Source organism: Lipophrys pholis (assembly GCF_963383615.2).
Source record: "Lipophrys pholis genome assembly, chromosome: 10".
Taxonomy (NCBI): Eukaryota; Metazoa; Chordata; class Actinopteri; order Blenniiformes; family Blenniidae; genus Lipophrys; species Lipophrys pholis.
The window spans coordinates 13,349,227-13,374,149 of record NC_137640.1 but is presented as its reverse complement, the minus strand read 5'-3'; the positions used below and the strand labels follow the sequence as shown (position 1 = coordinate 13,374,149).

The 24,923-nt window shown below is 43.0% G+C and overlaps 1 protein-coding gene across 5 annotated transcripts in view; it reads right to left on the bottom strand.

Moving 5' to 3' along the window:
• The window catches only part of tle2a (TLE family member 2, transcriptional corepressor a), a 37,866-nt gene extending 13,827 nt beyond the window's left edge, over nt 1–24,039 (bottom strand). For 2 of the 5 annotated variants that reach the window (XM_080474239.1, XM_080474238.1), the window contains exons 1-4: nt 23,528–23,655; nt 13,775–13,938; nt 3,436–3,499; nt 46–90 (exon numbers count right to left, since the gene is read on the bottom strand). In XM_080474239.1, coding sequence (XP_080330365.1) covers nt 46–90; nt 3,436–3,499; nt 13,775–13,938; nt 23,528–23,551 — 297 coding nt within the window. In that variant the 5' untranslated portion in view covers nt 23,552–23,655. Of the gene's footprint in view, nt 1–45; nt 91–3,435; nt 3,500–3,640; nt 3,658–13,774; nt 13,939–23,527 lie in introns of those variants that run through there. The other 3 variants (XM_080474241.1, XM_080474240.1, XM_080474242.1) reach the window with 3 other exon arrangements.
• Nucleotides 24,040–24,923: the final 884 nt, after the last annotated feature.

Here is a 24,923-nt window from a genome sequence, read left to right as displayed (position 1 = left end):
GTTTGTGCAGCAAGAAGGACAAAGAGAACCCTGGAGCGGACTCACCTGTTTGTGCATTTCAATGTTAAGGCCATAGGACATCTCGTAATACTGAAAAAAAAAAAAAAAAGACAGTTTAATTTACACAACTGTTAAAACCATTTGCATGTTTCCAACTGAGCAGCGAGATGTTCTATTCTATTGTATTCAATTCTATTCTGGCGATAACGTGCAAGATTATATTTCAACCAACTCTATGTCTGTGTACACTAAACAGCCTGCATCAAAACGGTAAACATTATGCAGTAAACATCAAGGCAGAGGCCAAAGGTGTCACAAAGGTAGGAGACCATATGTTGTCCTTGAAAACTGAAACCGGCTCTTTAGTCCTATATACTCAATATGTATGTACGCAAACTGAACATCGTCCTCGATTTTACTGACTAACCCTAAAACTGTCTCCATTCTCTGACTCTATTGTTTGGTTCACATATGTAGTCCTTTTCCCGCTTCTGTTTATGTATGAATTAAGATCAATCACATTTATCAATAAGATGCTTTGTTACAATATCTTATCCTCATGAACACTGAGATGCACTGTGGGACGTAACTGGTAAACCTGAAATATATGTTATGTTAATATGGTTTTGTTTATTGTAATAACTGCCATGAGCAAAGTCATAGAGCTGCACCGCAGTGACAGCATTAATTCCCAGCAATAATATTCCCGCATAAACATATTTTGTCTGTTTTTTTTAGGGCTGGTGGCACAGACAGAGCAGAAAAGACACACTCGTGCTGGTCTTGACATTTTATGGATTCTTACTAATGATAACAAATATTCAACACTGCAAGCTTCACTTCAGTTGGGAAAAGGAAAAAGAAATGCACGCACGCACGCTAAAAACCTCATTTATAAAAGAACAACAACAAAAAAAAGTGCCTAATTCTTTCCATTAGTTCTGAGTTGTTTGCAAAAAAAACGACACTAATTTGTGGCTTTTCCATGCATGACTGTAACAGTCCAAGACCACTCGGAGCCTTTTCCTTTGCTCCCAGTTTCATATGATGCCAGCATGTGCACTCTGAAGTACCCATATGTCCCTAAAAGCACATCCCCACTAATTTCACCTTGACTCTGCTGAAAGTCAATAGTACTAAAATGACCCTGAGGCGTGTTTCGGAAGCCAGAAACCCAAAGCGAGGTAGGAAAATTGTCGCCGGGCAGAAGAAGGTGACAGACTATTGCAATAATCATGTCTAATGTGAGCTATTTGACCTTGGCTTTTATCCCAAAGTAGACGGAGCTGAAGGGAACACAGGACGCGTTTGAATGCCACAGAGAGAGACAGGTGAGGATCGCCGCCTCTCTCTCGCTTTCTCTCTCCCTCTTCCTTTCCGCGACGGGCGAAAAGGAGAACATTTTAAAGTCAGATGCCTCGAAAAGTGACAGGCTGACATTTGGTTTTCAGCGTGACTGGTTGTGGAGAGAGAAGATTGGCAGTTGGGCAGCCAGCACAGACTGGCAGGACGGGAGAGGAGATGGCAGGGGTCCTCTCTCTCCAGACATCTTTCCTGGCAGTTAGCACGCAAGTGTGTGCGTGCAGGTGTGTGTGTGTGTTTGTGTGTGTGTGTGTGTGTGTGCTTAAAGCATAAGTCTGCAACTGTGTAGGCGTGTGTATCTGTGTGCTTTGTGTGCATGTTTGGCTGTGTGTGCTTAAGGCATGTGTGTGCATGCTCCTCTTTCTGTGTGTGTTTGCCTGTAAGCCTCCATAAAAGACGCCTTTCCTGGCAGCTGGCAGCTCTGCTTGGCAGTGGGTTTGCCAAGTTTCGCCTGTTGCTTAGCAACATCCAAACTCCCCCAAATCATCAGCCAGCAAAGGAGACCTGGCCTATACTTGATGCCAACTACCCCCACCTCCCCATCACTAAAACTTCAATCCCCCACAAGTCCCTGCTCTGTGCCAGGATTGCCACATAGCTCTTTTTTGGCACAGTGGGTTCTGGGCAGCCGACGCTTTGTCAGCTGTGGTTGTTTATAGCTCTGATCACAGGTAAATCAAGGCCGGGGTTTGCGGACTTGAAAACACAAAGCAAAACAAAGAAAGACAAAGAGTTTTGGCCTTTCCTATATCCGGAAAAAAAAAAAGATCTGCTGATCATGTATCCTTCACAGTCAGCTCCGCTGCTGAATGGTACAACTGTAGGCACGCCGCAATTCAGCTCTCGCCCATTTGTTTTCTGGCTTCCAGTTACAGAACTCCTTCAGAGAGTCAAACCATGTTCTCAAGCTTACTTCTATAATGCTGTAATCAGATGTAAATCTTTACAACTTTAACGAGTACATAATATAAGTGCAAATTAGGCGGAAGAGAGAGACCAATGTGATTGCAAATAACGTCGTGCTTTTTCTCCCACTAAACAGCAAGTCATTTCAAGTGGAAATTTTTCTTAAGATGGTGCAGCGGTTCCCACTGAAGCCCAGACAAACAAGCCGTTGCTGTTTAGAGTTTGCATGTCCCACCCGCCGTTTTTTCTGAATATTTCATTAATTCAAAGACCGGCTTGTTAGTTAAATTGGTGACTCAGAATTGGCTGCAGGTGTGAATGTGTGTGTGTGTGATTGTCTGTTCCTCTGTGTGTGGGTGACGGGCGACTTATGCTGGATGTGCCTTTCTCCCATTATCTGCTGGGACCTGCTCCAGTGCCTTGCAACCCTAATCTGGATAGCACAGGCATGGAGGATGGATTTATACTTTTCTTATATTAATGAATAAGTTATACTTACAATGATAATAAAATAAACACCCAGCCTAATTTGCTAATTTCACAGAGCTAAACCTGACTTATACCGTCATGTAGAGCCAGTAGTTAAAAGCTCAACGAGATTAAGGAGCATCACATGTATATTCAAGAAATGTTTAGATAAAAAAATGAGATGCATTTGAATTTAAATACAAGTAGTCGGATATGGTTTGATAATCTTCAATTTGTTGTGCCAAGGGATTGTTCACTTTGTAAAATACAGCCACTAAATTTTTAATGATACCCCTTCTCTTCCTGAACAAAAGAAACCAGAAAGCTAAAAATGATAATTATTCCCTCAAAACAATCAGCCGAAACTGTCAACTTTTTGATTCATTTTGTCGTCTTTTAATAAGTGTGTGTGTGTGTGTGTGTGTGTGTGTGTGTGTGTGTGTGTGTGTGTGTGTGTGTGTGTGTGTGTGTGTGTGTGTGTGTGGTCTTACGCGTGGTGTTTGGTGGGTGTTGTTTGGCAGCTGTTAGCAGATGAAAGGGATTTAGGCGACTTGGCACTGCGCTTGTTGTGAGTGAATGTGGAAAGTGTGTGCGAGTGTGCGAGTGTGCGTGCGTGCGTTTGTGGTGTCCAGGTATAACCAGTGTTGTGGGGACCTTAATCTGTTTCTGTGTGTGTGCGTGGGTGCATGCGTGTCTCACCATAACGTAGTGTCTCTGGATCTCAGTCTTCTCTGTGGCCAGTTTCTCACACTCCAGTTTTAAGCTGCGACAAAAAGGAAAGAATTAAAAATAAATAAATAAATAAATAAACCCGTAGTCAGACAGTTTTGGTTTGTATCACACCCCAAATAAAAGTACACAATGCAATTAGCAACATGACAACAAATTACAGTCGGCCTCACACCCCTCTCCTCCTCTCCCTCTCCCCTCACTCCCTCCCCATCATTCACTGAGGGGGGTAGAGAGGAGCAGGGTGACTGGGGTGCTGACAGCCCATTATCACCTCAGAGCAGAGCAGAAATAGACAAAGTCACGCTTGGGGCCTGAAATCCAGCCAAGACTGCAGGCAGGCACAGCCAAGGTCTCTCTCTCTCTCTCTCTCTCTCTCTCGCTCTCTCTCTCTTTATTTTCTTCGCCCAAAAAACATCTTATGTCTTTGTGTCTATGTGGCCAATCATCACCTCTTCTTTTAATTTCAACAGCACAAGTTTTTGCTGAATTTCATTGTTCATTCATTCATTCATTCATTTTCTTCCGCTTTTCTGTTTCCAGGTCGCGGGGGTGACAGTCTGAGCACCGTCACCCAGATCACATTGCACCATTTAAGAACCTTCCTGCAGGTGGTGAGCCCACGGGAAGGTGGCGCCCGGCGTGGGACACGAACCCACTACCCTGAGATTGTGAGTCTCATGCTCTACCAACTGAGCTAGCCAGGGGAATTTCATTGTTTGCTTAAATTGTCAAAGTCAGTCCTATTGTTGCAGTTTGACAATCACACATCTCACATTTATGACATGGCCCCCGTATGTTCCTCGGGCTGTGGGCTCTCCAGCTGACACAGGTACTGCAAAGCCTGGCATGGAGACCCCGCCATGCAAACACAAACGCGTGTCTGAGGTGACGGCCCCTAAACACCTCTCCCATGCGCCCTATATTTCTGTCTGTCCTTTCCTCGCATGCTTGTCTGTCCTCGCACCCAAACTCTTCCCCTGTGCCCTCTAAATTCGGTTAATGTCAGTGGTTGAATTTACCGACTCACACTCTTCATTCTTTACCGGTTCCAAGTAAACACACACAAACAGCCTCTCTCTGTCTCACACCTAAATCCACTATGCCCCCTCCTCCAAGTGAAGTAGTACATTTCAGGCCTCTGGCAGTTTATGCCATCTTGTTTGCAGGCAGCAGATAAAATGATTGTGGGGGGGCGGGGCGGGGCGGGGGTCGGGTGTTGTGGTGAGGTGGGGATGTTGGAGGTGGGTGGAGGGAGGCGTGTGGTGGTTGAGCCGGGGGGGGGGGGGTGTTTGGCAGTGTAAATTAGAATATGATTAATACCGCAACATTACCCCCAGCCGCAACAGGTAATAACAGCCCCATCCGCTCCCTCTCTCTAGTGCTGCATGCACACACACACATAATTGACTCATTTATCATTGCCAGCCAGTTGAGGAGAAGAGGACCAAGTGAGGTGAAGAGAAGTGGGACAGAGAGAGTGGAGAGAAAGGTGTTGGTGGAGGAGGAGGGAGGCAGAGAAGAATCCCCCCCCCCCCCCCCCCCCCCCCATCACCCCACCCTATAGATTTTATTACCTTGGAATTGCCTCTCGGCAGAAGTCACTCACAGCTGGGCTGAGAACTAATGCAACTGTGTGTGTGTGTGTGTGTGTGTGTGTGTGTGTGTGTGTTTGCATGTGTGTACGTGTGCTTTTGCTGTGTTTATCATTCGTCAAACTTGGGCTGAGCTTGGAGAGGAGCGATGATTACGCGCATGCACGCAAACTTTGTCGTCATTATCGACTGACACCAAGATAATGACAGTTCATTCTGTTTGAAATGTGCAGCTGCTGTGACTATTCAATTATTTTCATTATTTCAGTAGATTGTTTTTGTGTCGTCAATTAATCTTGATAAGTCAAAAAAAAAAAAAAAAAAAAAAAAAAGAGAAAATAATGCCCATCAAAATATCCCACAGCTCTTGGTAACATCAAGATGCAATTTTTTGGTTTCGATCAACAGACTTCAAATGAAAGGATGTTGAAATGTGTTTAACTACATGTGTTGCAAAAACAAATGTTTCAAACAGCAATTCCATACTTGAAAATAAAGAAAGCAGGACCAGATAAAAGTCAATTTAGTTTAGAATATGTTTAATGTGTTTGTTCAAAAACAAGTAATTTCAAATGTGTATATCTTCTGCCCAGTTTGCTTTGCTTAATTACAGCTATTATGTTGCAAAATGCATAGAAACAATATTTATTGAACCATCCAGCCAATTCATTGCAAAATCATTTGAGCTCTACGTGACAATTTTAGCTGTAGCATTTGAAAGTCTGTATTGTTCTATTACCATATAATCTGGGGATAAATACACAGAAAAAGAGATATAAAGATAGTTAAAAATGACCATTCACATTTTAAAGTGTTACACTAACAGAACTGCTCTGGCTCATCAGAATTTCTTTTAGCAAACCAGGAGTCGCCAGTGCTATTCTTTAAATTCCATGGTGGAGATTCAGATAACAATAATGATTTTAGAACTCAATGTCTCATCAATGTCTCTTTGTCCGGGCGAATTCCTTCTCTGTTTTGGGCACAGTTGTGCACAGACACTGGACAACAGCATTACAAGGTTGCAGAGCACACACATGTAGTGTGCAGATGGACACGTCTTGTGCTGACAAGAAAGACCCCAAGGTCGCACTCAGAAGGCAATAACCATTCCCCACAAAATGGACTTCAAGGAACAGAATTACCGTGCAAGTGTGTGTTGTCATTATGTGACTGTAGGAGCATAAAAAGAGTTGCTGGGAGGGTGGTGGAAAACGAGGGAGCGAGGGGAGGAAGTAGGTATTTCATGTCGAAATGATTGCCTGTAATAATTAGTCTTTGGCTCGGCACCATTTACTGAGAGGGCGGGAGGAAAGGCTTGCAGGATGGAGGGAAGGACACAGTAACACAGGGAGGAAACACGATCGAGTGAGTGAGCAAGAGCGAGAAAGAAGGAGCTGTGTGTGTGTGTGTGTGTGTGTGCGCGCGCGTGTGTGTGTTCAGTGGCAGTGCAGTACTGACAGAGCTGTCTGAAGGCTGGCAGGCTGCAGATTTGTAGCGCATTTCACTGATCATCTTATCTCCTGTCACCGCCAGTGAAAGATTGGAGGAACCGAGCCCACCATGGCGCAACACACACACACACACACACACACACACACACACACACACACACACACACACACACACACATGACACGCACACACAGTGTGTGTCTCCATGAACACAGTAAACCAGCATGCTTATGCCATCCACTGCATATAAGTAGTCCACACAGAGACAACATGTACTCGTGGGTACATACAGTATATAGGGTATATAAATGCAGACCTGCTTAATACAGTATACAGCAAAGAATATACACACATTCTAATGAGTGCCCGCAGACAGTGAAGCATGTAATTTTGCACTTTATAAAAAATGTGCCGCCGCCTTCTCAGTCGCTGTGTTTGAAACAGGCTACTCGATATTGTTAAAAAATAAATAAATAAAAAATGTCATCACGCTCCTTTCAAGCATTAGTTTTTCTGAACAATACATTTACTTTTTCTCCCCGCTCATTGATTGATTTCCTGAAGCAACGCAGACATTTTCATATTTTTCTTTTTTAAAAACAGACTTTTCCATTGGTTTTTTTGGTTGTTTGTGAATATATTTTAACTCAGATAAAAAATTCAAGAGAACATTTATTTTTCTCTGCTGAGAGCAGGACCGAAGAGACAGAATATCTTGAAAACATCTCGGTGCCCAAAGATGAAACAATAATAATGGCAGGTTTTTTTTCCCCTTGATGATGAAGCACAATTAATCTATTCGGTACAAAGCTAAATATTATGGTGTTTTTCCACTTCACATTTTGCATAAGACACCACAATGGGTTATTTTCCTAATTCAACCAGCCAAACTGTTTTAAGCATGTTGAGCTTTTAAAATGTCATACCGACATGATTTTCAGTTTAGGGCATTTTAGGCAACTTAAGTACTGTTCAAATATTTCTATCAAATAAGCCGGTTACTTAAAGGTAGTTTCTTGTTGTTATAGTTCAATGGGTATTTTGGTGTTTGTGGCTGATGGTGGGACAAAAGAAGAAATTCAAATATCTATTAATTGGATCTTTAACTTTAAAAAAAAAAAAAAAACATGTTTCCACAATCAATAAACCAGGAAATTCATCTGCATTCAAGACTGAACTGTGTGGGGGGAGTTTGATAGGCATGGAAATTTAATTAAAATGATCATGTAACAAGTGTTTTAGGCACCAGTACGTCACAGGATGAAAGAATGAGACAATAATAAATACCTTGTTTAATACAACTTAGGCTGCGGTACAGTATTGGACCTAATAATAATAATAATACAGCAGACTCTTAAGAAATTAACATTTTGTAAACTGAATAGTATTATCTGGATTATTCCAGTCACTGAGTTTGTCTCTATATTCTCTCAGAAGGGGATGTTTTGCACATTTTGTTGTCAAAACCTAAATATATGCAAATGACCTAAGAATCAATTCACAACTCACTCTGGTTTTATGTTGTTCTAAACAAATGTGCATCTGTCCTAAACTACCACACATGCCAGTACAAAACACACACACACACACACACCCACCCACACACCCACACACACACACACACACACACACACACACACACACACACACACACACACACACACACACACACACACACACACACACACACACACACACACACACACACACACACACACACACACACACACACACACACACACACACACACACACACACTCACTATGTAAGCCATGTAGTGACTGCATCAGTGTCATGCCTTTATAGTGTCAGGACCATTTAGCCTGCCAGCCTCCAGGTATGTGACTGTTCACTTTACATCTCATTAACTATTGATCATCCTTTCCTTTCTGCCTGCCTGCAAAAACCTCCAGCCTCTCTCTCAGTCTCTGACACACACACACACACACACACACACACACACACACACACACACACACACACACACACACACACACACACACACACACACACACACACACACACACACACACACACACACACACACACACACACACACACACAGTCTCTGCATCGCACAAAGACACACCAGGGACCCACCCAACTTAGCCGTGTACTCTTTCATCATCTCTCAAGGGCAAATACGCGAGCAAACACACACACTTCGACACAAGCATGCACAAAATAAAGCTGGGGTCTTGTTGCACAATAGCAGGCCAACTGTAACTCTCGCTGCAACACTGTAAAGGTTGGTCCTCCAGGTACACACACACACACACACACACACACACACACACACACACACACACACACACACACACCTAACTGTGTAGAAACCGCAAAACCTCAGTCTGCCCAAAAGCAAATAGAATCTATTCATTTGGTAAGACAGTTAAACACTGAGGCTACTTGTCTGTTTCATCCAGTCATAATCAAGCACCCACCTTGTATCACACTGCATGTAAAATAGAGACACATTTGATGCAAATCCATCCTTACAGTCCAAGGTTAAAATAAATGTGTCAATCTATACAACTCTCTCCAGTTGGCTCTATTGTTAGTCCACTGGGGTTTCTTTTCGAAATGAAAGGCTGCATAGGACAGATTTAAAGGTTTCTCTTCTATAATGTACGGTACATACTCTCATGAAAGGAAGGGTAAAACGTAGCCCAGCTTCTGAAATGTGATCACTGAACACTGGGCAGTTTTATGAATTTTCTGAATATAGGACAGGGAGTCATGAATCATCTGGTGTTGCTACTGAATGAAATGATTATCCCCCTCATCAGTCAGCTTATCCATATACTATAGACTTCAGATATTATGGCAGCAGCATGTGCCCATCAATTAATTAAAGTTACTGTCTGATCTCTTCCATCAAACATCTACAATAAGTTCCATTTTTCAGCAAGTATGAGAGGACTTTTGAGCTTCTGTCCTTTCATCTGACTGGGTTTTGTTACTGGACACACCCCATAGCCACATCACCCCCACACCCGAACATTGAAACTCAGAAAGCAGATTCAAAACAACTTCACATTAATATTACTTTTTAGCGTAAATGAGTGTAATAAGACAAAGCAGTTGAAACACTGGGTGCATATAGAGAGCTAAAACATACCTTAGAAAATGCAAAGTGAGCTTGTTTGAAGAGCCATGGACAAACAATGTACCGGTAGTAATCTGAGTCAAACTGTTTTTTAGTAATTAACTAGGCATGTACTTAAAGAAAATATGTGGTTAAAATGTGCTGTCTGATACGGCATTTGTCTATGTTTGTTGGCGGATCAGAACGAATGGATTATGGAGAAGATAAATGTGTTTTTTCTGTCAAAAGTTGCACTAGTTACTACTGCTATGATGCATTTGGGATAGAGATGAGTGGAGGGGCTCTTTAGCGATGAGTGGCAGCATATTAGTCATAAGTGGAGAACCTATCTTGCTCTACAGACCACACACACACACACACACACACACACACACACACACACACACACACACACACACAAAGGCACACTTTCACCAAGAGCAACCTGTGTGTGCGTTTGTAGAGGAAGAAAATTACAGTAATGAGAGCTCTGTCAGCAGCTCCTCCCGTCTCCCTTCAGTCTGTTGATTATAGCCTGTTTAGACAGCTAACAGACTCTCACACACGCACGCACACACACCTACACACACACGCACCCTTACGGCACAGCACTGACCCTGCACTGACCCTCTAATTAATTAACTCTTCTATTTTTTTTTCACTGGGTTTGAATTTTTTTCCCATCCCGTCATAACAACCAGGGATGCCACAAAGACCAACAAGCCACTCACAAATTTATAACCGCAACCTGCCGCCCACCCTCCCACCCTCCCTACCCACCGACCCGAACACACAACATACAGTTGCAGCTCATCACCGTCAAATCCCTTCCCTCCGTCTCTTTCCTGCCGTCTAATCCAACATCTATCAGAATCCAGCCACCTTCCCTGAAGCCAAAATACACAACTAAACCCTGCTATTTCCAGACGTCTATTTGTGTGTGAGGATAATTGGGGAGGCCCGTACATGTGTCTAAGCGTGTTAAGCACATGCACCAGATTGGAAGTCTGTCTGAATGGGTCAGTGTGTTTGTGTCTGTCTCTGTGGGTATTCAGGTCATGTTTTCTCTGCTGGGGAGCAAAAGTGTACAAGTAGGTCTGATTACATGAAGGTGTATCCTGCAATCAGATGTGGCTCCGAGATTCAGCGTGTCTGCCGGCGTGCTAAACAAGGATGCTGGTAATCCAACTGACTATTGCTATCTGTCTGGACCTTTTAAAAACTGCAGCCAATCTGAACTTTAATTATGGTAAGCTGTGTGAGCTCTAAAATATTGTTACACTAATCTGAAAAAGGACAATGTGGTTTTCTTGTTCACTTTCAATTTTAATAGAAAACTCCTACTTTTTTCGGTCCCTAAGCAAGACCTTCGACTGCCAGCTCCCCCGAGCGCTCTACTATGGCTGCCCACCGATGGGACAATTTGGTAAAAGAAATTTCCCAAAATGGGGTATCAATAAAGTATGAAAAACAAACAAACAAACAAACATATAGCACAGCTAAGATTCATGACTGGGCGACCTGGTTATTTCTATCCACAAACACACAAAAGGCTTTAGTCATGGCGAAGAGAGTAACTATAAAAAAAATTTCACTCTTGTGGTTGAAAACTATGATCCAAAATAATCACAAACATTTAAAATAACAGCAGCACTAGATTGGGCAATATATACTTAACAGCCGGGTCTATATGAGTATAAAAAGCAGAGATGCCAGAATGCAGTTCAACGGAACCACAAACTACACACTGCATTACAGCACCCATGAAGGTCGTAGATTCATTGCATGACTGTCGTGTAAGAATATATCAGAGTTATATTGGTCAACTAATAAACTGCCAGCTGGGAGTAAATAGAGTTCCTCTAAAGTATGCTTTTTATTTGTTCATTTGTATAAATTGTCTGTCCTTGAGTTTGATTGAAAAGCAAATGTAAATTGGTCATTATTTATTTTGAGCTTTCCAATCAAAATATTTCCTGACTCATCGATGGATGATGAAGTTAAAGTTTGTAAAACGATAAAACCAGCTCCAATTATCACCCAGTCCAGGTTCTGTAACAGCTCCGCATAATAGGTTTCAAATAGTTTTCTGCAGAATCAAACTCCAATTTAGCGATTTAGCTGCTGGTGTGTGTGGAACACGTTGTGGGGAGCAGCCCAACGTCACTGCTGTTTGTATGCCAATTATCGGCAAGCCAGGCCAGTCACTCCAATTAACAGGCATGTATCGAAGTGCGGCATTAAACATGCACCCAACAGATATGCAAAAAGATGCCTGGTAACACATGTTGTTCCAATAACTGTTGCTATTGTTACAGGTTACAGTAATGAGGTTCAGTCGTAGTCATATGCGGTGTATTAATCTGCTGTGTCTTTGTGCTCATAACAGCCTGCAGGCTTTCGGAGAAGCCTGGAGGAAACAAGCTTTCCTGGAAGCGTGAACCAGGCCTTCTAAAACAGCACGCTGCACTATGGAAAATGGAAGATATGGATGGAATCACGTGCTCTCCCTCGCTCTCAATCGTGATCTTAATCTCATCATTCATTTGTTGTTGAACCTACTCACTAATGTTGAGCCCCAACGTTTGGCAAGAGTGTGAAGCTCCAGGTGTTTTGTAACATGAGGCGTAATGCTGAACTGCTGCCAGAGGCTCATGCCATTTTAAGCAACAGATCTAAAGGTGATTCAGTCCTACGAACCTCAATTTCTCTGTAAAAAAGGTTTGGTGTCATAACCCACGTGAAAATATTTCTGGTCTTTAAGTTAAATCGTCATATGGTGATAATCCCAGGTTGCCATCTGATTTGCAGAAAATAAATACTGAGTGTAATTCAGTTAACCACTTAACATGCATTGGTGTGTGTGTGTGTGTGTGTGTGGACCATACCAGGGGTTTATAACAATAGTTTTCCCATCAATAAACACAAGAATATCCCTACATTTTCAGCAGTCTGGGTTAAATCATATTAACACTCAATTATCTCTTTTATTGCAGCATGACAACAGATTCTGAAATGCCATGCGCACATCACAAAATAACAAAATGATGAACTTCTCACAGTCCTCAAGCTATGCATTTAAATTTCCCATAAATATCCATTAACTAAAATTTTAAGAACAATCAATAATCTCCAAAGAGAAGTCAGACGAACCAACACACCCACGGTTTTTAAGTGTTCCTGTTGTACTCATACAGAAATGCTGTTTTCCATTTTTGTTAGGAACTTGAACTGAAAATAGATTTTTAATGCTCCTCGTTGGACATCACTAAGCTGCCCGTATGGGTGAATGCAACAATCTTGAAGAGTGGATGGGAAAAATATGGACACCTACACACAGAGACGTGTGTGAATGGGGCAAAAGCAGCTGCAGGGGTTAGACGCACTGTAGACAGTGTGCACAATAGAAGTTTGGAATGGGACAAAATCGAAGGAGGGGACAATTCTGACCATCTAAATGAAAGCAGGATGAGAGGAAAAGAGTGGTGGTAGGGTGCAAAGAGGTGGGGCGGGGGGAAGCCTGTGAAGGTGTGCCAACAGAACTGAGAGAGCGAGAGAGAGAGAGAGAGAGAGAGAGAGAGAGAGAGAGAGAGAGAGAGAGAGAGAGAAAGCTGGGGACTGCACAACCAGGCCAAATCCCTCATTCAAAGGATCTCTGGGCACATTCCTGCACATCAAGCACACCCTACAGCCAAGCAAAGACAGGAGATGTCAAAGCTTTGCATAGCATTATCTTGTATTATCACAATCAGCGATTGGGTGCCCGAGCACGTGTGTGACTCGGGAGCAAAGGAAGTGCACGAAAAGAAATTCCCTCTGGCAAAAGTTGACCTCGTATCAACTTTACACACTCCACATTGACAGAGTCACCTGAGAATACCTATGCTGGAATGATTACCACCATAAAGAAGATAAGGCTCTTGTTTGTGTTAAATTTGAACATTGAAATGACTGACATTGTTAGAACCCTCGACATTTGTATTTTATGTTATGAACTGTATAAACTACATAGTCAATATTCTACATCGTACCAACTGAAGCTATGGAGTGTGGCATGTTGGCCTACAAAACCTAGGTCGGACCCCACAAATACAGTACTTCAATCAATAGGGTTCCACAATCTGGTTAAAATTAAGAATTACACACCCAAACACCAAAACTGAAACACCCACCTATGGTACTGGGTCTGGAGGAACTGAAACTCCTCCTTGATGCGGTCCAACGTTTCTGGGTAGGTTAGTTTCAATGATTGGGGTGTTCCCGAAGCTGCCGCCGCTGCTGCCGCCGCCGCTGCCACCACAGAGGCCGAGGATCCAGGGGGTGGCTGAAGAGGTGCCTGTAAAGAATCAATAAATGTCGGATTTCAAAATTGTGTCAATAATGTAGAACTGTTTTCTATGTAAACCAACGAACTTGACATAATAAAAGAAAAGTGCCACTCAGTCGCGTCTTCCTGCTGAAGCAGTTAAAATGAATGTGACAAAACAACAGCATGAGCACCAGAACTCCACATGCACACCAGCATGCCTATGAGGGGATGTCTGTTCCAGACATACTGTCACTGCCAGTAGAGCCAGATGTGAATGGGTCAGCAGAACTCGAATGGGAGGGCAGAGAGGGGCAAGAGCTTTTTAGCCAAATGAGCACACTTTATTTAATGGCAAGTTGGAAAACGAGAAAGAAATAAAGACAGGACTAAAGCAGTGGGGGAGAAAAGGAGGAGGAGAAAAAAAAGGAACCAATCTTAGCTGAAGACCCCTCCCAACCTTTGTATAGTGCAGGGCCCGCAGCAATTAGGAGACTACAACCATAGGGGTAATGCTGCAGGACATGCAGACAAAAGAGGGCTGAGAGCTGGCCGAGGAGGGTGGTCAGTGCTGTCCGTCTGTCTGTCTGTTTGGCTCTCTGTCAAATGAGAGAGCACAGAAGCAGAAAGGGCCCAGGATCGCCGCTTCACAAGCTCAACGGGGGCCGAGAAAGATGATGATGATGTTAACTTACAGCGATAACATTTTTGGCACAAATGAATATCTTGCTTTCATGAGCTTTTCAAAAAGTATTTCGCAGATTCGTTATATTAAAAGACTCTTAGCATTGTGGGAGTTGATTAGTATGAATGGATGGATGGATGGATGGATGGATGGATGGATGGATGGATGGATGGATATTCTACTAAAATCGGGGCTGCTTCATGTCAGAATAACTAATGTAATAACTACATTGTTAATTGAAAACAAAAACCACCACTAACAAAGCCTTTTGATTTATTTTCAAACTAGGAAGTCCTCCGTCCTTCTGTAAAAAATAAATACAGTATATTGTAAGAGTTCTATGTGAAGTGGGCTGTGTCACAAGGCTGTTGCTATTTTTTTCTGAAAAAAACCTCAGACAAAACTCGCCAGGTATTGCCCCAGATATTGAATCTGTCCTGGAGCAACCTTTATTTTTTTCCTCTTAAATGCTTTTTCAACTGGTAGTCAAGTAACTTCCCAACCTTTTATCAGGCTAACTCAGTATTTCTTATAATCTACTCACCTTCCTTGTGTAATGTGAGATAAATCTGAGAAAGAGAGGTTCATATTATATTTAAGTCTGTAGGTGTATTCACATTTGCATCTGTCGAATCACTTTACATAGAACACAATCACGGACAGTTTTTCTCATTACACACAAGTATATCCTCCTACTCTGTTGCTTATTCATGGTACTTTTGCTCTAATGTATACTGTCGTGTCCTTCAGTTCTGAAAAGCCCATTGAATTTTCTCCGGAAAGATTGGATTGACTTCATCACACCAGATCACAGAGTGAGACCGAGGGCCCACAAAACAAGCCGCACACCTTTCCCGCTCAAGAAAACGTTTTACATCTTGAATACGACGGCTGAAGAATTGTACAAATATTTTCTTTAGCTGATAAACTTTACCCAACCTTGATGCTCTACATATTATCAACGTATGATAAGCATCACCTATATTTAATTATTGACTTCAATACTACAGCACCAATCCCAAAAACAAACACCGCTTGTGTATAAAACATTACATTAAAAACAAATATGTGTGCAGAGGAATTAGACAAATACAGAGACAGGTGTGTCTGCGGGTGAAACATTATCTAAGGCGAGGGAAATGAGGGCGTGAGGGCAGCAAAGAGATGAATAGCGAATAAAGAATTTTAAAAAGAGAGACAATAATGAGTGAAATTTAACAGATAGGATGGACGAGAACTATTTGGAGCAATACACAGAGGAGCTGAAACCAGGGAGTCTTCTTTATAAGCAGAGGATAAAAAAAAAATGAAAAGAAAGAAAAAGAAGAGGGGAAGAGAAAGAAAAGAAAATAGAAGATTGAAGAAGAGGGGCTGTGGCCTCATTGTTCCTCTTTCTTTCTAACAAGCTGCTCTCAAACTGTCGGCCAGATCCCCCTCCTCGTGCACCGAGAGCCACACACATACACACTCAAATGGACACGCACACACATTTTTTTTTTTTTTTTTTTAACTACACACTCAAACACACTATTGCACACACTCACCCGCACAAAGATGCACATACACATTTTGTCAGTCTTGCTTGCTGCTCTCACACACGCACAGCCCTGTCTCACAAAAACCCATGATTAAACACACACACACACACACACACACACACACACACACACACACACACACACACACACAGACACACAGCAATTATGCTTCACAGTAGGAAAAAAGAGCACCAAGGCCATTTTATAGTAGGCTGGAAGGAGGGAGAAAGAGACGACTATCCTTCCTTTTATTGCTCCTCCCCCCTTCTTCTTTTCACATATTTAGGGGTTTTTTTCTCTCTTTTTTTTTTTAACATAGCCAGTCTCCAGACGACAGGTGAGAGGAAATCCAGCATTTTCCTATGCATGCACTGTGCTGTCGACTTGTCTGTTTTCTGCTGTTCAAGAGAAGAGATTTTTTTTTTCCCTTTTTTTTTTTTGAAGATGGAGGAAACCACTGTCTCTCTGCAGGCTCAGCCGCTTGTGACCTTATGTACCACTCCAGTCTGCCGGATCTGGCTGCTGTTGTGAGAATTCATAACTGTCGAGCCAGGATGCATGCCACAGACTTCACACACTAACACTGACTCTATCTCAGCATATATAAGCTCTTTTCCATCTCACTATGTCTCTTATGAACCACTGGTATTTGTTTGCCCTAACTCCAGATCTGGCAAACAGCTGAGCAGGCTATAAATTGGGAGGTTAGGCCATTAAGGTGACCTGGCGACCTCAGGGAATGGATCTAGGCAGGAAGCCTCACCTGATAATCCCATGGTCAGTTATTCCCTCCCTCTTGAAGGCAAACAAGAGACATGCCGTCTGCCCTTGAACGACGCTTACATAGACTGAAAATCATTGTTACACAATTACAAGCTAGATCTTTCTGCGGCTCGTTCAATTGTAAAGTCAGCTTCTGTAATGCTGGGGAAGGATTGCACAAGGCTGGGTGACAAAGGAGAGGAATTTTATTTTTTTTATTTTTTTAAATGTATGATTAAAGATCATCTGATTACTCAACTGTTTAGATAAATCAGCAAGGCAGTGTTTACAAGGACCAATCAGCCTTGTGTTGTTAGTCAGCAAGACTGTGATCTTTTCTATCCAAGAAAGCCAGCTGAGAACGCAAAATGCTAAACTTGGAATGGGTAGAGGGCCACCGATCTGGCATGCTTAAAGAGAAAACCCTGACTATGACTCTGTCAAACCAGAAGGGCAAGAACCTTTACATTCACACTGACTTTTCTCTGTCTTGGAAGGTTATACAAGTTCTACAGTATAGGAAGTAAGAAACTAATCAGGGGGAAAATAATGCAGGAATAATTCAATAACATGGTTTCAGGCATTTTCCTGACTGGAGATAAATATATAATAACACACTTTTAGCAAGGCTGTAACGCAGGTTAAAATCGCTTCACATGTATTATAGCCAATGTCTCATGCACGGCAACCCATGACTGCTCAATTATGCGACACAAATGGATAAACACACCTATACACATCTAATGAAAATCTTTTGAAAAATATAAACTGTGCATACATTACATTCTGATGTGGAAAAAAACAAAATAACGTTTCAAATGTGGCATTCCCTGAATGAAATAAGTCTTGTTTTGACTTACCTCTAATTACACCACAAGCAGAAAACCACTATGACCTCACATCCTTGCTCTAACACCCCCTTACCCTCAACACAAACACACACACACACACCCACACACACCCACACGGCCACTACAAACATTAAGTGGATGCGTATGTGACGCAGTTTTCCACAAGTATTTACAAGCACACATGCGCTTTATCGTTTCCAAACATGACTGCAGCTCATATGTCAATATAAATGGGAATCCGCGGGATGCGTCTCAACCCTCCTCACCCGCACTGACCTACACTGACACATAATTTGCTAATGGAGCTGAAATGGGGCCATCATGGTTCTGATGTGGTTGTGTGACCAGAAGAGCATTAGGTTCCCTTCAAAGAAAGTTTTTTCAGGGTTTTCTTTGCGAGGATGTGAAGAGATGACCAGATTTCCCTTGAAGGAGAAATTCACCCTATTATCTCTTACAATTTTCACATTTGCCGACATATAGCTTCAAAGGAAAAAGGACCCCAAAACTTTTTATTTTTACTTTTACCATTTTAGCACGAAGGACTAGGAGACTTTAGCTCTGGTATGAAACTCTGAGACTGTACACAGAGACCTTTTACCATATTATTGCCAAGCAGCACACATAGAAGGTCTCATGCATAATGTTCTTCATGTTGTATTCATACAGTCTTTTAAGCAGGTTTACATTTTTAAAATTGGAAATGTAATACTACTAACAACCACCAATTAAAAAAGTGAGCCACTGTATACTACGTTGCAAAGCATTATACCAGACATAAGTCATATTTATTATTATTCTATTAACCACTGATGGTAAAGTGTGACTTATATTCATGAAAGTTTTTGGGCTGTCTTTCCTGAAGAAAGTGATTTGTGTAAAAAAAGCGAACGAATAAGTTTTGCTGTTGCAAGATGAACGAAACGATAAGTAATTAGTACAACTACAGTAAAGTCTGCATGAGATAAAAACGAGGCTCAAAGGAGAACAAGTGGATTTCTTCTGATGAGAACATTAATGCTGTATTGCAGTCCCACAAATGCTCACGATAAATCACTAAAGAAAACAAGGATGAAGTGAACCTATAAATATGAACCTTGACAAGTCAAAGGTCAGCAGAAATCCTTGCCAGAGATCCACTGACGTCTACAAAATCTCATTTTAACCCAGTCAATAGTTCTTAAGATAATCAATACACGCTGGCTCATCGGATCATTGATTCCTAGATCAAACCATGACCAGATGCACGGCTTTCAAAATATTTATGAGTTTCATCAGTCTGTCTGTATCCTTCAGCTGGGAAGATGCTTCGCCACTGCCACCCTTCATATAGCTCAGCCCATTAGTCAGGCCACTAATTACACGGCTTACCCACAGAGTCAATCATCAGAGTAAACACCCACTGAGTGCTCTCTCGCTCCCTCTCTCATCTAACTACTACCAAGGATGCTGGTCTAACCCGGCATGCCCGAATGTGTATCCTTGTGTATCCAACCACCCACGCCTGAAACACACCTACCTGATTGTAGGAGCCACAAAACATGTCAATACACTGTCCTCGCTCTAAGGTATTTGAAGTTAAACCCTTTTAATTTCAAATTAATGCGAACATGACTGTCTCCATTCATCTGTCGTTGGCATTGTTAGACCAGCGTACGCTGCGAACAGAAAGCCCCCACACACACACACACTCACACACACAAACATACATCAAGTAGCTATCAGCTTGGCTGTGCACGGGAGAAACATGCTGGTAATCTCTCAATGATTCCTCCACTTAAAGGGGAGGGGCTGCCAGGCACCTGTTTCATTAGCACCACACATCTTTCTTTCTCAGTCCCCCCCCCCCCCCCCCCCCCTCCCCATCACCTCCACCTCCCCATTCCTGTCTCCTTCTTCCTCCCGCAAGCCTCGTTATTCAAATTTCCCTGCTGTCAGCCCACATTAGTAAAGCTCCACAGTTTGCCTGTCAGCTGGCTTAATTGCTGGAGGTGCCTTCTTTTATTAGGTAACCCCCTCAGCTCGTTTGTTCCTTCCACCGAGACGCACTTCCACAACAGCTTGTGTAAACGTGAGATCCCTTCAGCCTCTTTTCCCTCATCTTCCTCTGCCTTTTCTCCCTCCCTCTCCCTCTAATCGCTGGCTGAGCGGAGTAGGCAAGCGGCTGATCGATAGCCACACTCTCACCGCTGGACAACAGTGGTGATAAAGAGCTAAAAGCATGCTCGGGCTTAGGAGGTGGAGGCTTGGTTTACGCTAGATCTGAGGATGGAAAGGAGAACGCCTCATCTCAGTCATACAAAGCCACTCTTCTCTTCATGCCTGTGTCCCCTATCTGATCGTGTCTGTGTTTCACCATCTCGATATTAATTCAGTGCTATTAATGGCAAAGAAAAGGATAATAAGAGATGTATGGATGAAGATGAGAGGTATTGGTACACCTCTAAGTGTTGGATAATCAGAAACAAAACTTATGTATCCATGTATAGTATCTCGGCTAAGCCAAAGAAAACTACTGGAATTGAATTCCAATTTCCTCAATCGCAACCTGCATTGAATGTTCACCATAACATGCTGTGGCACTAAACCACTCGGTCAGTATGAATTGGATATTAAACATGTATAATCCTTCATCATGGCTTAGAACAACAACAAAACAACAGAATTTCACTAATATTCACAATATGCAGTGACCTCTGAACAAACCCCTCCCCCCAGCACTGGGCATTGTTCAGGATACCGCTCTTGGCAGAGGGTTGTTATGAAGATCGAACAGCAACCTCTGAGAGATTTGGATCTTTCACACACAGAAGGATCGGTCCTACTTAAATCAAACAGACGGAATAAAACATTATTTCGTATGTTACACCTATTAAACCAAACAATATGGATATAGATGCGTGTTATTACAAGTGTAGTGAAGCTGTGTATGCTTAATAACAGTTCAGTACAATTTGATTTTTCTTTTTAGAACTCAGTTTTGTTCTGTGTATATTTTCATCACTGCGGAAGATTTAAAGTAACACTAAAGATCTGCGACAGCAAGCCGTATCTGCCATGTCTGATCCACTTCTCTGCCAGGCTACTGTCTCTGACACGAGGCAGGACCCTGCACTCACTGCAGAGCATGCAGAAACTAAACACATCTACAGGATTCGTGTGGCATTCCTGCAACTTTAGAGCACGGGCAATTATGGCAAATAACTGGAAATACTTCTTTTGCTTAAGTGTGTGCTATGTTTTGATTTAATAAGCTTAATTTTCTTCCTACTCCTTTTTGGATGTGCAACCTAAATATATATTTTCTGCTGTACTAAGTCACTGTCTTTTTTGGTGAAATATCTTTGGGTGATTGGTGTGCACTGTTTACATTGATATATATATATATATATATATATATGACATTTTTTTATTAAATGATTGACATTTGCAAATGAAAGCTTTCAATGAATGCAGAAGTGTGATGTGTAATTAAAAGCCACCTAAAATATTCATGTTCTATTTTCCATCTTTGCATTTTCTATACCGCTTCATCTAACCTAGGGTCACGTGGTGCCATGACACAATCCCAGCTGACTGTGGGTGAGAGCAGGATACAAACCAGACAGTTCGCCAGTCGAGCATAGTGAGACAATCACACACACTCACATTCATACCTGGAGGGCAATTTGAAGTCAATGATCCTCAAATGTCCACCTAAAAAAGTTTAAAAAGTCTCGAAGATTTAATTTCTTAAGAGCAGGATGATCTGTTGTCTTAAGTTATGAAAATGCAGGTCAATTGATCAGCTGGCTGAGAGATACAACCACAAAGTCTACTATTCAGTGTATAAAAGTGGCCCAGAATGTGAAGTCTACTACTATCATTTGATACAAGACTACACATTTTAGGAGATATGTTTGGCTACATGTTTATATAATACATGAGTCACTTCCTTCGCTGCACAGCAACATCCAGTGATGACAGGGGACTGCCAGCCCAGCATTTCAGAGATTAAATAGTGTGTTGTACTGAGAGGCCCTTCACTCTGAGGTGCAAACAAGAGTTGCTGATGGCCGGAGACTTTCTGATGACGGCCCCCCTCGCACGGCACTGCTCAGATCTGCGGAGAGCTGAAATGAAACGGGGCCGCTGGCCTAAACATTCCACCCAGACCCGCCGCAGTCTGCTACTCTCACCCTGGGACGCCTGCCCATACATTAAGATGTGGTTTTGGAGCTCTCACAGGAACACAGCGAGGAGAGGCTGGATGAGAGGGATTGGGTTTACAGTGCAAACCACAGACCCACAGTCTGCCTCCTGCACTCAGCTATACTACATACCCAGCTGCTGCTGCGTGTGTAATGTTTTTGCATGTGCTGTATGTTTGTGCATGAGGCAGATTGAGACAGTGGGGAGGGACTCACGACTCACCCCGTTATCGCACAAAGAAAGCTCGGCCTTAAAGAGTGAGGCTGTATTTGCATGGCAGCGCAATTCACGGATCTCCCACTGACACAAAAGCTACAAACATTCAAACTATACGTCACTCTGAATCTCTATTTGCCTGACTGGATTTATGAATAATTAAGGTGTGGAACACACACACACACACACACACACACACACACACACACACACACACACACACACACACACACACACATACATAAACACATGCATCCATGTGAACTTACAGTGCACCGTGTGTGTTAATCTGATTTCAATACACGGGACACAAATGTCAAAAGGCAGTCAGGGGTGGGGTGCAGGGTGGCATCACTGAGGGATGTAGAGGAGGGTTAGGCAAATGAGCAGGTCTTAATTGATGCTTCACACAGCTGGAGGACCACTGTTTATGTATTTCAGCCTGCTCAAAAGCTCTCCACCTAAACTCCACGGAAACAAATTAAAGCCATGCAGCATGGATCTTTGCTCCGGACTTTGAGGAAATCGTTTTTCGGGACACAAACTGCATGTCGGTTTCCACTTTTAAAGAGGTCATTATCATTTAATTCACATTAATAGAGCACTTTGGGCATTTACGGAAGCCTCTTTGGAAATGCTAAATGGTTTAATCTATGAAATCATCAAATCACGGTGACGAATCACACTCAGTGTGGTTGAGGGAGGGCAGGAAAGCAAAGGTAGAAATTATATTAAAAAAAACAAAAACAATGGATGGCACTGAGAAGGTAAGGCCATTGAGAAAAGGTGACAGTCAAGCCAAGCTGACTCACTTCCCTTCTCATCCATGCAGCTCGTGAGGAAGAGGACAAACAAACAAACACACACACCACACACACACACACACACACACACTTCATCATGTGGGTCAACTCCTCCACAGTATGGAGGTAGGACAAGGATCCATGTTTTGTGATTTGGCCCTGGCAGTGGCCAGCAAAAGAACAAGAGAGATTCATCCACAAAGACAGTCAGCAAAGTTTGAGGAGGGCTTTGCCCCATTAAACCCCAACTGACAACAATCTGCCTGACCTTCATGAGACAATGATTACATCCAGCCTAGCATATAAAGACACACAATAAGAGAGATTAGGCTGCACGGTGTCAGACTTTAGCCTACAAAGAGTCTCCGGAAATACACAGTAATGTTGATTATAGACATAATCCGACTTTCACTCTCTGAACGAGGCTCCTTTACGGTTTAAACGTCGCGCAGCGTGCCACAAAAAAAAACAAAAAAACACAGACACACTGTATTTGTTATATGTCCAATTCACGAGACCATCGCCTCGTTAAAAGGTGTGGATATGGTTCCATAGTAGCTACGGTCTACTTACCGGTGGTCGGTTCTGAGGAAACATCGTAGCCGCCGACTTGTGTGGGTCTCGGTGCGTTTTGTTGTTTTTTGTGTGTGTGTGTGTGTGTGTGTGTGTTCCTTCTTCTTTCTCCCGTTTTGGGGCGGAAAGCTTCGTCGAGAAATACGAGCAGCCGATGTACTATTGTCGGTTTCACGCAGGCATTTGGCCGGGTTTCAAAGGTAAAGGCGAAGCTAGTCTCGACTCGCTCATTCCTCGCTGGAAGACTCCTTTGTTCTGGGTGATATCTCTCTCCAGCCCCACACGGCTCCGCGCTCGACGCGCGGCTCGGACGGCGAGAGGAGAGGAGGAGAACCACCCGGTTGCAGGAGGGGGTTGTGGGGGGGCGGGCGGGCGGGCGGGAGGGAGAGGGGGGACTCCCTTCTTCCGAGTCCTCAAACTTCACGCTCCGGCAAAACGGCGAAATCGTCAGATTGTGTCCCCCTCTTCGATATGTTTTCCGCCGTCTGCAGGGCGCACAGGCCGGTAGAGGAGCGGAGGAAGAGGAGGAGGAGGGGGAGGAGGAGGGAGGAGGAGGAGGATGAGGAGGGGGGGTATGTGGTTTTGCTTGTGGCTTCGGAGACGGGACACACCAGCAGCACATTGAATGCAGCCGCAGCCTCTTTTGTCTCGCTCGTTGGCCTGCACTCTTTTCACACAACACTCCCAGTCCCTCACTTCTCTCACTCCCCCTTCTTGATCCTCAATGGGACATTATATATGAGTAGCTTTCTTTAAGGGGGGCGGTGGTGAGGGGGGGGGGTGGGGGGTCGATTTGCTTACCCCCCCCCCCCCCCCCCCCCCCCCCCCGCAAACACACACACACACACCCTCACACACACACACACACACACACACACACACACACACACACATTGTTTTATTGGGATGCATAAACCTTGTATATGTTTGATATTATTCTTTAACAGAATTTTTTTTTTTAAGTCTCATCTAAATTATAAATACCAAGCAATCGGGAGCATTTACACAATACTGCTCCGCAAATAGCCTGATGATATTTGAAAAGAAACTTAAGCTGAGCTAAGTTTTCTTCCCTTGTTAGTGTGTCATTATAATTAGCCCAATCCACATATAGCCATGCGATTTAAAAGGTGGCCCCACAACTAAGAGAATATTAATTTTATTTAGGGCGAGAGAAAAAAACAGAACAACAAAGTCGCGAAATCTTTATAAGAGGTTCACGTGAATTGTTAGGAGATTGAATGAAATCTCCACGTGGGGCTCGGTTTCGGCACAGTAAACACTGGTAAAATGGACCAATGGGCATCGGGAACACCCACGTGGGGCGCAGCTACCGTCTGCTGATTGGAGAGTAAAGGTAGCACAAGGCTCCGCACGTCAATCAAAAGGGCTACGA